We start from the raw sequence: 13,306 nt of genomic DNA on the forward strand, positions 1-13,306 counted from the left end.
ATAATATGCAGTATAGTGCTAGATAACTTAAATCTCAGTAAAAATATTGCAGTATTAAGTGTAGTCTGAAGTAGGAAGATGGCAAACAAAATGCTTTGATATAATATCTGTTTCTTTGTTGTTATTTTAAGAACCCTAAAAATTCAGGTTACATGTCTGGTATAACAAGTTTCTGTGACTTGATTGGAATTAGGTAAAGTTTGCATTTAGGACAGAAATTTACAGTGATATAACAGAAGAGAAAATGTCTGCACATCTGTAACTCAGAACAGTAAATTTCTTTGTCCAAACTTCTTTGTTTTGGTGGATAGAATTGACTTTGGTTTGAGTGAGTAGTGATAGTTCAATCCAGGTTATAGACTTGGTCCAAAAACACTTATTACAGTACATGTTGCACTATTATCTGATTATTTTCAGTCCTGACAGATAAAAGGTAGTAAGATTCGATTAGCTATGGGAGATTTTAATTTCTTATTAGTGTTGCTGAAATTAGTTTGAGATGTCAAGCTGTTCTTGCCTGCAGTTGAGAAACATACTGTAACAATTACATACTGAATAATGTGTAAGATGAAGGATGTAATTAGTTTCCATTTGTGTAAGACAAAGGATGCAATTAATTTCCATTAATTTTTAGTTTGCTTATTTTGTTCATATAATTCAAGTCAGTTTTCTAAACTGCCTTTAGGGGAAGAGAGAAGTACCCAGACGTTACTTCTTTATGAAGAAGGCTTAGGATGGGCTGTAGTCTTTAAAGGATCTGCTTGCTGCATCAATATAAATTGTTTTCAAAGCTGTAAATTAGTCTCTTGCAATCACTAGAATGGCTTGAATTTTTCTGTTAACTCTTCTGAGATACCTATAATTCATATTAAGCAGCTGTAATTATTGTATTTTAGCAAAACAGTCTATAGGTTAAGACTGTAAATTGGATGTTCACAGTATATAAATGTATAGTTTGCATATGTTGCTTCACAAAGCAGCTTATTGTGTCACAAATGTATTTGAAACTCATTAAAGACTTAAATTTGTGTAACATTATGTTGAAAATCCTGACAAATGTGTATTGAAATTTTCATTAGCTATTTCTGTGTTCATCACTTCGTCTGTAGAAGTATTCAAGAACTATGTATGTTTCTTGTCAATCTCAGTCAAGTTACTCATCTGAGGAAGATCACTCATGACTCACCAAGCACCTCAAGTTCACTTTTATTGTGTTTAAGTGATAAATGAGCTTTTGACAGCTATAACCTCTTTCTTGGGTGCAGACAACATGATGCACAATGAAACATTTCTTTTTCTGCAAGGAAGAAGTATTAGTGTCATTGCAAAAAAAAGGACTAAAATCGGTTTTGAAAATCAAGTCTTCTGTGTGTTCAACATTATATATTAATCATTCCAGCCTGGGTCAAAGGAAACTGTTAAACAGAAAAGTTTGTAGACTGTCTAGCTGGCCAGATCGGGATGTAGGTGTATATAGATAAATGCAAACTTAGAGTTGAAAATATATTTAATCAAGCGTAAACTGTTTTCCAAAAATATGAAGTGATAGCTATAAAATACCTATTTTCAAATTCAAGATAAAATTACTCCTTTCCTTTTCTCTTTTAAGTTGCCAGCTAATAAAGATGCCTTCCGAAAGACGTGGAACCCTAAGTATACGCTACGCAGTCATTTTGATGGAGTGCGAGCATTAGCTTTTCATCCTGTAGAGCCTGTGCTGGTTACAGCCTCTGAGGACCATACTCTAAAACTTTGGAATTTGCAGAAAACGGTTCCTGCCAAAAAGCAAGTATATGGGTTTTTATAAAACATCAGTTGTGTTTTAAATGCCTTTGAAAATGATTAAACTGTTACATTTTCAGAGTTTTTCAGTAGTTTCATGTGGTGTAATAACTCTTCTTTTTCTTTCAGGAGTGCCTCTTTAGATGTAGAACCCATCTACACATTTAGGGCCCACATGTGAGTGTTTGACATTATTCATGGCTGATAAATATATTGTCGTTATCTCATGTATTCATAAAAAACTTCAGTGTAAAAGGCACAAATTATACTATTTTTACATTGTTTAGACAAGGCCCATTATACTTCGTAAAACAGCTTTAATACCAAGTCCCTGTCATGAATTGCAGGGTCCATGACAGCAGAAGAACGGGAAAGTAGCAAATTTGATTAGCTGCAGTTGAAAGGAGAGATTATAGATGATGATAATGAAATCACCTAAGGCATGTCTCCAACCGTGGATTTTATATATAAGTGGAAAAGATGAGTAAGGTAGAAGCTGGTCTTGGCTAGTAGCTTCAGCTTGTGCTTTATTACTGCCTGAGTTTCACTTGGTACTTTTGAATTCTGCTTCAATAAGAAGCAAGATTAAAATGCACAGTTGATAGCCAGAGTAGTACTTTGTTTATATAAGTAAAGATCCACTCTCCAACCCAGTTAGCAGGTAATCTTCAGGAGGGTTCTTTGATAAGCATGCAAGTGGGTGGCACTTCTGCTGCCCTCAAAAACAGCAAAGAATATGAATTTGTAGTTTATATTAGGAAATTTACACATGCTCTTATCACCCTCTCCTTCCTTTACATAAACCACATGATAGAACATAATGTCTTACCTCCTCATTTATTACCTAAAGCATAAAACACTCTTCGCCAGGATTGTGTGACCAGCTTGTCCTCATGAGGCACAAGTTCTTGTGGGTGATAAAGGTGATCACTGACCAGTTGAATTCTCCAGATCTCTGTCAAAATTTAAACTGTTATTTGTGGTTTTGTTAGTGAATACCAAAAGGTAGAGTTTGGGGAAATTCTGTTAGAGAACTAATCCCCACCCTGTGACTTCGAGTGTGATGAAACAAAATAATTTTACTGTTTTTCCCCTCAGGCAGTTATTGAGACACATTACCTTTCTGCCCATCCTTATTCTTCACTTTACCAAGTGTATAGGTGGATTCAGCCAGTAGACTTCTTTTTCAGCATCTTCAAATATGTAGTTCTAGTTTGTTTATCTGCACTCATTTAAAAAAGCATGGCTAAGAAATGACCCAGACATCTAATTTTGGGGATGTGGTTTTACAGTACAGTTAAACCTGTGGTAGTAGTGTGTCCAAAGTAGCAGACCTGATTCTTCCTTTGGGCTGCAACTTGTGCTTGTCTGGTATCACAGCAAGCAGGTTGAAGAAGTTAAATCAGTTGGAATCTAACTTTGGCCGAAAGGTACAGTTTTTAGGATCATTTCTCTGAACCAGTTTCCCAGGGCAGAGGTTCCATCTGTTCCTAAAAGTAGGATTAGGAAATGATTGCCAGGGAGGAGGGCTACAGCTACCTCTTTGCACAGCTTGCTGTAAAAACTTACCATTTGAAGGTTTTAGTTACTGTTGTTTCTGAGAAGTCTGGTGGTGTTCTTTGTATTGCTTCAGTTTGTATCGTTTTAGTTAATTACTTATGAGTATTTTAATAGAGGTTGATATCACTTGTTGAGACTTAAAAAATTGTTTAATAGAGTTTTTCTGTGGGGTTTAAGGGATTCTTAACTGCTTAAGCCAATCCAGATTTTTTTTTTTTAAAATAGCCAAATTTTCACTTCTATCCTGTAGACAGTTACCAATCAACTTTTTTTCTCTCTCTCAATAGTGGACCTGTATTGTCATTGGCAATTAGTTCCAATGGAGAACAGTGTTTCAGTGGTGGTATTGATGCAACCATCCAGTGGTGGAACATGCCTAGCCCTAGTGTGGATCCATATGATACCTATGGTAAGTACCTTTTAAAAGATAAACAATTTCAGAATATTGTCTTGAACATTATTTTTCCACTTGATGTTAATCAGTTTTCTAGGGCTTTTGTGAAATATTACTGTCAATTCTCAGCTATGCTGCATGTTTTCAACTACTTACATGTGGCAAACATTTAGTTAGTTATTCTTGCTTTTATTGATGATGTACTTTGTGTAGAACAGTAATAGGGAGACTTAACAATTCCTGAGATTTATGCTGTAAAGAAAAAAAACCAAACTTACATTTTTGAGAAGCAAAAAATTTTGAACCAGAATTACATCTTAATGATTATTAGTTTCTTCTGATGGAAATTTGCCAGAAAAATAATATAAGTATGCTCAGATTCTATGTCTCATGTTTCCAACTTGCATCTCAGATACCAACTTTAGATATCTTTAATTTTTGATGTCCCTAAAATTAAATAGCTGATAACTGCTTGGAAAACACTGCATAGATTTCAAAAATCCTCTATAAAAGGCAGCTGTAAAGTATCAGGGAGACAAAAATAAGATTCCCAGCTCCACAGGAAAAAATGAGTCCTGTTTTTATTATTAATGTGCTTGAGAGCTTTAGACCATATCTGTGTCAGCAGAGTATGCTGAGTACAAACTGCATCAAGTAAGCATCCCATGTTTAAGTGGAAAGCTGATTTTCTGCACCTTGTACAAAGGAAGGGTTGTGATCAAGCATCTTTAAGGTGTTGAATTTGGAAGAAATAAGAGAGAAAGTGGTAACAAGAGTGTATAATTCTGGGAAAAGGGCCATAGTTGTTTGAGTTGTTTGTGGGGGGTTTTTTTGTTGACTGGTTTGGTGGGATTTTTTGGTTTGAGTTTGTTTTCCTGTTTGGTTGGTTTTTTTGAGAAAGATGGCAGTGGTTGTGCAAAATGACTTGTGTAATACTCTAGCTGTTGCTTAAACAGGAAGGGCAGGGGGGACATACAGCTGGCTTATGTGGAATTTAATTTATGTTGAGGTACAAGAAATACTTAATGCTTCTTCACTGAAAAGATTTCTGTTTTTAACTTTTTTTCCAGAGCCAAACGTTCTAGCTGGCACATTAATTGCTCACACAGATGCAGTCTGGGGTCTTGCTTACAGTGGTGTAAAGAATCACTTACTCTCTTGTTCAGCAGATGGCACTATTAGGTTATGGAACCCACCGGAAAAAATTCCCTGTATTTGCACTTACAATGGAGAGAAAGGTAACTTTTTGCAGTGGTTTTGAAAATCTATTACGAGGCAGCTGATGATGCATCCGGGCTCATTATCTCCATTTATCCAAACTAGGTAACATAGCTAAAAGAATAACTTGTAATAAAATAATCATGGTGCTATAGCATTACTTCAAAGAAAAGAGCAAATATCTTCTTTAAGTATGACCTTAAATGTTTACACTGTTAGGAATTATTAAAGTGTTTTGTTATTTCTAAAGATGTTTTTGTCTCATTGTAGAGCATGGAATACCCACATCAGTCGACTTTATAGGTTGTGACCCTGCTCATATGGTGGCATCTTTTAACACTGGCAGCACAGTCATCTATGATTTAGAAACATCCCAGTCAGTGGTAATGTTTTCATCACAAGTAGAATCTGGTAAGTAGAGTTCTTCCATAATAAATACCCATCTTAAATGAGGTACCTGTGGTATTATTATGGTACCTCATTGTATGGTGTAGTAAATAAAAAAGTTTTACTCTTCTACTTGCATCATTCAGTTTGAAAGATGGTTAGATGCATGGAACAAGCGCTATGGGAAGGTGTTTTAACCCCTCTATTCTGCTCTTGTGAGACCCTGCCTGGAGTGCTGCATCCATCTCTGGGGCCCCAGCATAAAAAGGACGTAGACCTGTTGGACTGAGTCCAGACCAGGGCCATGAAGATGATCCCAGAGGTGGAGCACCTCTTCTGTGAAAACAGGCTGAAAGGATTGGGGTTATTCAGTCTGGAGAAGGTTCTTGGGAGATACTATTGTGATCTTCCAGTACTTGAAGGAGCCTACAAGAAACTTTGAGAGGAACTTGTTTGTACAAGGGCATGTGGTGACAAGAGAAGGGGGAATGGCTTCAAACTGAAAGAGAGTAGGTTTAGATGAGGTATTAGGAAGAAGTTCTTTACTGTGAGAGTGGTGAGACACTGGCATAGGTTTTTCAGAGAAATTTGGGATGCTCCATCCCTGGGAAGTATTCTGTGGCTTTAAACAATCTGGTTTAGTGTATGCTGGCTCTACCTGTGGCTGGAGGGTTTGGAACTAGTTGATGTTAAAGGTCCCTTCCACCCAATGACTCTTAGGGATAGTGAAAGCAACAGTTACTTCTCTCTAAGATTTCTTAAGATTGAATTGCCTGATTTGTATATTAAATCACAGTTTTCCTTATATAGGCTTGACATGGAGGATATTAAGACAAATAGGTCCATAATAGGTGAATTAAACAGAATATTTAGTTCAGTGTAGAATTCTGTACAGGTTGGGAATAAAAACACTTTCTGGCGGAACTTTTTAGAAATCATGTTGCTGCAAATAGTGTTACGGAGAGGTAGTTCATCAAGGATTAATTGTATGTATTTGATGAAACTCTATATAGAGGAGACTTCTTTCTCTGAACCTCCTAAAGTGTTTTGTAAGGAAAACCTCCAGTTTCTGCTCATTCCTTTCTATATAATGTGATCTAAAAGAATAATACAAGGGGAGAATCTGCTTCTCCCTTCTAAGTAGTGTAGTTTACTTAGTAATTAAACTTACAGACTTCAACACAGGTAACAAAACTGTGTAAAAGCTGTCTTACAGATACCTTCTGCAGAGCCTGACGTTGAAGTGAGAAGGAACATCACAATTTGGAATAATAATTTTTCTAGTTTGAAGAGAAACTTTCAAATAGAATCAAGACAAATTAAGTACAGAAATTAAGATACCAAGATAAGAAGGGTTTTTTAAAATTAGTATCTTGTAGACTTCTGAAGAGATTTTAAACCATTCATTGTTTAAGTTGCAATTGAGAACACAAATATATCTGACAGAATCTAAGAGGAGGGTTAGGTTGACTTCAGTTACTTGGATTCTCTGGTCTAGCAAAAGGTGTCCCTCCTAACCCAAACTACTCTGTGCTTCTGGTTCCCCCCCAAGTAAATATTTTTTGATGTGAAGGTGTAAGAGCTGTGTGCTAAACATACATTACTCATACTCTAGTTTGTTTCTATTTGACTAATGCTGCCCTACAGTACTTGCTGGGTTTTATCTCAAGAATCTTTCATGGGTATAAAGTACTTGTAAGTACTTACAGTACTTTGGTTAGAGTCTACCTCACTTTGCCTCATCTTGTAAAGCAAGAAGCTTTATTTCTTAGGAGATCCATTGGTCCTGAAATATTACTTACTTAGTATTAAATAATATGGCAATCTAAAGTGTAATGCTAAAATACTGTCATTTTAACTTTAACATTGTCTTTAAGGCAGATAAACATTATTTTATTTTATTTTCAGGTGTAAAATCAAATAACCATATTAACAAGGTAGTAAGTCATCCCACACTTCCTGTAACGATTACAGCACATGAAGATAGACACATCAAATTTTTTGACAACAAAACGGGTAAGAATAAAGAGAACCTCATTTGTACATATGAATATGTTTAGGAAATCTAAATTACATAGAAAGAATCCATTTATAGAAAACTTACTAGTGATGTCTTACAGAAAACAGAACTTTTGGTATTTCTAAGATTAAACCTTTTCGGTACCTTCTCTGTGAAATGGTGAAACCTGTTGCAATTGTGGTTTCAGAAGTCAGAAGACTCTCTGAAAACAACCAGAGATAGTTGCGAGGGACAAGAAAGTGGTCTTTAATACAGAGCTTTCCTAATTTATAGAGTATGTCTGCTTTGTTCCTTCTTTCATTATTTCCATGCTTTTAACTTTAAGCATCTGTCAATTATGTTTCAGTAGTAAAAACATTTAGTACCTATTAGGGCAAGAAATAACCCTAAATTCATTGTGATAGTGAAATCCTGTGTTTTACTTAAGTTGTTTATAAGGTTTATAAAACAGAAAAGGATCTGACAGAAAGAGGATAAAGAATGCTATAGGAGAAAACTGCACTCATTGTCTGTCATGACAAAAACATTAAAATAATTGTAAGAACAAACTTATTTGTGAAATTACCTGTCACTTACTACATGTTACCCATCCAAGTTGGAAGGAAAAAAAATCGAGCTCACTTTAAGTAAACATGTGCTAATGGTTTGGACCCAGTAGGAGATAGTGTTCCTGGGGTTTTTGTTCTCTAAAGCAAAAGAGCTGGACTTTTTTTCCACTTTACACCTGCCATAAATGTATGTATTTGAATTGTTGTAATTAAATGCATTGCATTGATGTTGATGAAATTAAGATTTATTACTTCAAAGGAACAAAGTATTTTAAAAAATCTGCATGAAAGAGTAATTAGCTCAAAGACAGGAAACAGAGGGTAGAAGTAAATGGTCTCTTTGTGGAATAAAATATCAGTGTCTGGAGGGATCAGCAATAGTTCAACATAGTGAGTCATTTGAACAGGGAACGGTATATTAACTGACATTCATTAATTCAGGTTATTAAGCAGAAGACTGATGAGGAAGAACTAGAGATCTTAAAAGACATAAAAGCAGAGAAATCAAATTCCATGTGGATAAATGTAAAATGATACATGTAAGGAAAAATAAACATTGTAATATAAAATAATAATCACTGGACTGACTGTTCTTACTCAAAGTAAAACCTTGGAGTTATAATAAGAGGTTGGATAAAAATACTAGTTTGTTGCTTAGCAGTCAGAATAGCAAAATGCATGTTAGAAGGAGGGAAAGGAATAAAAAGCAAAAGAGAACCTTTTTAATACCTTTGTACAAATACTTTGAATGAAGTCTTCCTTATCTCAAAAGGTATATAGCCAAATTAATATGTTTCAGAGAATGGTTAGAAAGATGATCAAAGATCTTCAGGAAGAATCTTAGAAACTGAGTAGGCTGAGATTCTTCAGGAAGACGAACAACTCAACAAAGCTGATGCTCTTTCTTCATGTTGATCATGGTCTTACAGGATTTATTTGCTCTCTTTTTCAACACATGAGCTGAGGTTCAGTTCCTAATCCCCAGCAGGTGACAGGCTCAAAACAGGAGAAGGCAGTGGTTTTTCTGTGCAGTTAAACATTCTGGAACTCCTTCCAAAAAACATCATGAGGTGCTAAAAGATGTTATTGGAGTTCAAGAGCAGAGGTCAATGTAAAGAAATGCATTAAGAGTAGTTGAATGCAGAGTAACAGTTCTGGTTTGTGACATAACCAAACAGTTAATTGTTAGGAGCTGGAGAGCATTTTGGACAAGTATCACCTATAGTTGCCTTATTTTTCTCTCCTAGAAATGACAGATAGGTGGACTATTGATATGGCTCAGTAAGTCTTGTTTTAAAGAGCTTCATCAGCACTGTCCTACTGGGGCAGTTATTTGGACATTTAAGAGACGGAGATTTTCACATAGTCATTTTAAGTCTTCATTGTTGTTGCTGCCAATAAAAGTGCCAAGTGGATAAAAATGTTGCTTACAATGGGAATACTTTTTTGAGAATTGTGTCATTTGCCCATATGTGTGTACAAGAGTCTGCAGTTGAAACTTCGTAATTTCTAATGGAATAGAGCCATTCAAATATTACTGGAATCTAAATAATAAGCATGTTATCTTATATTGCATTTAAAGGGAATGGGTTGATGGTTTTTTTAAATCAGCACTGCTTCACAGGAAATTCACTGGTTTTGGTTTTTGCTGTTTTTTTTTTTTTTAGGTAAAATGATCCATTCTATGGTTGCTCACTTGGATGCTGTCACAAGTCTAGCTGTAGATCCTAATGGAATCTATTTAATGTCTGGAAGTAAGGGGCTTATTTCATATTCTATATGTTCTGTATAAATTACGCATTTATGATACACTAATGTCTGACTAATATAACCTTGTCTTTTTGTCTTTTTCCTTTCTTTCTTTCTTAAACAGGCCATGATTGTTCCATTAGGTTGTGGAATTTGGACAGCAAGACATGTGTGCAAGAAATAACAGCTCATAGGAAAAAGCTGGATGAATCAATTTATGATGTAGCATTTCATCCATCAAAAGCATATATTGCCAGTGCAGGAGCTGATGCCCTTGCCAAAGTATTTGTGTGACATAGCAGAACAAACCTGCATCATAACAGCAGGTCTGTTTGGACAAAAAAGAGGGAATGCGTCACTGCCATCAATTATAAGGTTACCAATAAGACACTACATCTGATCTGCCTGGGTGACGGCTCTTAAGTGGGGCAGGTAGAAGTTGGTGAAAAGTCACCACATCCTGAACAATGTCAGGCTCATTCATTTAACTGTAATTACTGTATTGGGGGGGTGGGGACAAATACAAAAAAGAACCAGTATTTGTAGCCTTGACTGGATATGAACTGAGCGTATGTCTGTTCTTTAGGTGTCTTTAAGCAAACGTGGAGTCTGATCTTACAAAAGACTTTTATTTTGGACTCTGTGTGCTGCCTTAGGGTTAGGAATGTGGTGCTCTTGTGGGGGGAAGTGAGCTCCAAGAGTAGCTTTCTTTTCATCTCTTAGTAATCTTCTGTTTATCAGTTGAATGCCACAGATTCCCCTTTTAAACTTTTATTTTGCTTTAAAGAAAAGGAAATTTAACTTAAAATATTTTAGCATTAGTTGCACAAAATGTTTGGATAAAATTCTAGTTTTTATAAGTCTTTTTATATATTTAGCCTGTCACAACAGTGCTCAAGATTGTATTGATAATGTTTTTCTGCATTATAGAACCCTAAAACACAGAGATCTCACTGACCCGCTGCCGTGTAACCACAATCTTCCCTTCTTTTGCCTAATACAGCTCAGCTAAGTCCTTGCTTAAGGATGCTAATTCATCATCATCGCATAACTGTCTTCATAAATAAAGGACTGTAAAATGTGTTCAAATGAAACACAGAGGGGTTAAACAGCCCTGAATGAACTCTTAAAAAAAATTAATCTTGGCATCCTATCACTATGTGATATTTTGTACATCTTACTGTATTTACGAGTTTATTTATCAAGGATTACCCATCTTGCTAATGGCCTATTGTTATTTATTTCACTTTTTGTTGGTCTTTATATCCTTTTATGTAGTGTGTTAAAGGGCCCTGTATATCTGTTATGGCACTCTTTGAACAGTCTAAAATAGATGAGAAAATGGGACATTTGATAATTCTAAAGTTGCAAACCATGAAATTCTTTTTCCTCTGGGTAAGTACCTGGAGTGGAATTGATTCCAAAAAAACAATCTTGTTTCAGAACCTTTGGATTATTTTTTTTTATTTGCATTTCAAATAGAATACAAAAGTAGTTAATTCAAGATTCATAAATCTGCTGTGTTTTGACTAGTTATTCCCTGCTTTTATTTTATTTTTCAGATGTGCTTCAGTTTATGGTGTAACTAAAAATTTTGTTTGTGTAATGCATGATTAATACAAAAAAGTATTTTTTCTAGTCTTCCACAAAACTTTTCTGATCAGTTTGCGAGTTTTGATGAGTTTTGTAAGGTTTCTGTTTTACAAACTATGAATCAGCAAATTTTTAAGATTGTACCACATAGCAAAAGTACAGCTGTTGAAAAATAATGTATATAAAATGCATATAATAAATATTAAATGGTGTACCTGTATGTTACTGTTGGCTACATTATTTTGTGTTGCACAGTTTGAAAGAGTCATTCTACAAATTACTAAATTAGGTCTCAATTTTAGCAAAATGACCATTTGTTTATTACGCTTATAAGATGCTTTGCTCTTGCAAGATTGTAAAAGTTGTCTGGATGTTGAGCAACTGTTCAGTTTCAAGCAGCAGTACCCACATATAAGAACATGTTTCCACAATGTTTTAGAAGATTTTTACGAGAAAAATTGCTAGTATTCTTACAAACTTTCTAAGATGATAATCAGTGTTTTTCATTATCTTTGCATATGAAGTGATTCTAAAGTGATTTAGGAGTCAGAAAGGTACCCTGTTTTTATTTCAAACTGCCAGTGAATAGTTGTGTTGAATTAAAAAAAAATTCTAAATGCCTAAAATTTGCCCATATAGCTTACTTTTGTCCATTTCTTTCCAAGTCCTCTCATAAAGTTAGTCACAAAAAGTAAACTGAAGGTCAACATTTACCTAATCTGTGATGAGTCACTTTGCTCCAAGTGTATCAGCAGAAACAGAGTACCGCAAGATGGATATTTTCATGTAAAGTAGTATGTTTAGGTATAAGTTAACTAAAGCTAGAACATGTTCCTATAAGTGGTTTAACTGCATTGTTCCATGTAAGTTTCCAGTTTTTCAGTAAGAATGTATTTCATGTCAAGCAAATTAGAACTAAAATTTAAAAAAAAAAAAGGAAAGAGGTGCTCATGGTAGGCAGAATACTGCAGTTATATTTTGGAATTAATTTTGTTTTAGTAATAATGTTGCATTGCTTGAAATGTTACAGTAAATTATAATTGTGTAGGAATTGGAGAATTTTGTCCTTTATCATGAAGATTGAGGTGAGGCCTTCCAGTAATTGCTTGTAGGACACTAAAACTTTACTTTTGAAAGTAACGTTCAGCTGATTTGCACTTTTTGTTCTTTCCAGTCTAAAGCATTCAACTAATCAACAGACAAGAGAGTATTTGAATTTTATTGGAAGTAATTTCATAATCGCCTTTTCTGAAGCCAAACATTGTTTCTGGCAGCTTTTCCAGACTGCTGCATTTTAATGCTTAAATAAAATGTGATTGTTTAATAAACATTACCATGCATAACATTTACCTTTTTTTTAATTGTATTAAAATTGAAATGATAAAACCAAAAATATCTGCTTATTTTCCTTGACTGAAGTCTTAATGATCATCTTAGTTCACTAATGCATGGTGGATCAAATGCTGTTGTGAGGCATCAGTTATTGAATATTACCAATTATTTCTAATGCGTCTTAGTTTCTTTTTGTGGGGTATAACATGCTGAAGCTTTTATTTGTTGGTTTTGAGTTTTTTAGAATGGAAGAACTGTAGTACTGGTGATGGGGAAAATGATAGTGCTGAAAGAAATGGTTTTATTTAGCAAAAATGCTTCAGCTTATGAAAGGATTTACTTCTTTTGTGTGACCCAAACGACTGATCAAAGCCTGAATGGAAGGATATCTGAATGTGTTTGATAATACCTTTAGCATTTAGGGTGTGATTGATGTTAACAGACTTGGTCTCCATCTTACCTTTATTGTAGGAATTGTTTCAAGCAGATCAGTGCTGACTGTAGTCCACTATAGTGCAAATAGCAGTGTGCCGTCCACATAAATAGCAAATACACATGAAAAAAGAGTGTAACAAGCCCTGGTTAAGAACTTCCCTAATTTAGAAATAATAAGGACAAATTTATTTGCCTGGAGAAAATTGGTGGATTTTCCAAGTGGAGAAGCTGTGAGCTTGAAGTTACACTATCAGTGGCCATCTGTTTCACATACTGTATGCTAATATT

At 34.9% G+C, this 13,306-nt stretch overlaps 1 protein-coding gene across 4 annotated transcripts in view; it reads left to right on the forward strand.

Moving 5' to 3' along the window:
* Nucleotides 1–12,644, forward strand: part of STRN3 (striatin 3) — a 63,493-nt gene extending 50,849 nt beyond the window's left edge. For all 4 annotated transcript variants that reach the window (XM_033062276.2, XM_033062275.2, XM_033062278.1 and 1 more), the window contains 8 exons: nucleotides 1,610–1,785; nucleotides 1,912–1,959; nucleotides 3,630–3,751; nucleotides 4,807–4,974; nucleotides 5,225–5,365; nucleotides 7,250–7,357; nucleotides 9,577–9,663; nucleotides 9,783–12,644. In XM_033062276.2, coding sequence (XP_032918167.1) covers nucleotides 1,610–1,785; nucleotides 1,912–1,959; nucleotides 3,630–3,751; nucleotides 4,807–4,974; nucleotides 5,225–5,365; nucleotides 7,250–7,357; nucleotides 9,577–9,663; nucleotides 9,783–9,952 — 1,020 coding nt within the window. In that variant the 3' untranslated portion in view covers nucleotides 9,953–12,644. The remainder of the gene's footprint in view (nucleotides 1–1,609; nucleotides 1,786–1,911; nucleotides 1,960–3,629; nucleotides 3,752–4,806; nucleotides 4,975–5,224; nucleotides 5,366–7,249; nucleotides 7,358–9,576; nucleotides 9,664–9,782) is intronic.
* Nucleotides 12,645–13,306: the final 662 nt, after the last annotated feature.

This window comes from Catharus ustulatus, chromosome 6, assembly GCF_009819885.2.
Source record: "Catharus ustulatus isolate bCatUst1 chromosome 6, bCatUst1.pri.v2, whole genome shotgun sequence".
Taxonomy (NCBI): Eukaryota; Metazoa; Chordata; class Aves; order Passeriformes; family Turdidae; genus Catharus; species Catharus ustulatus.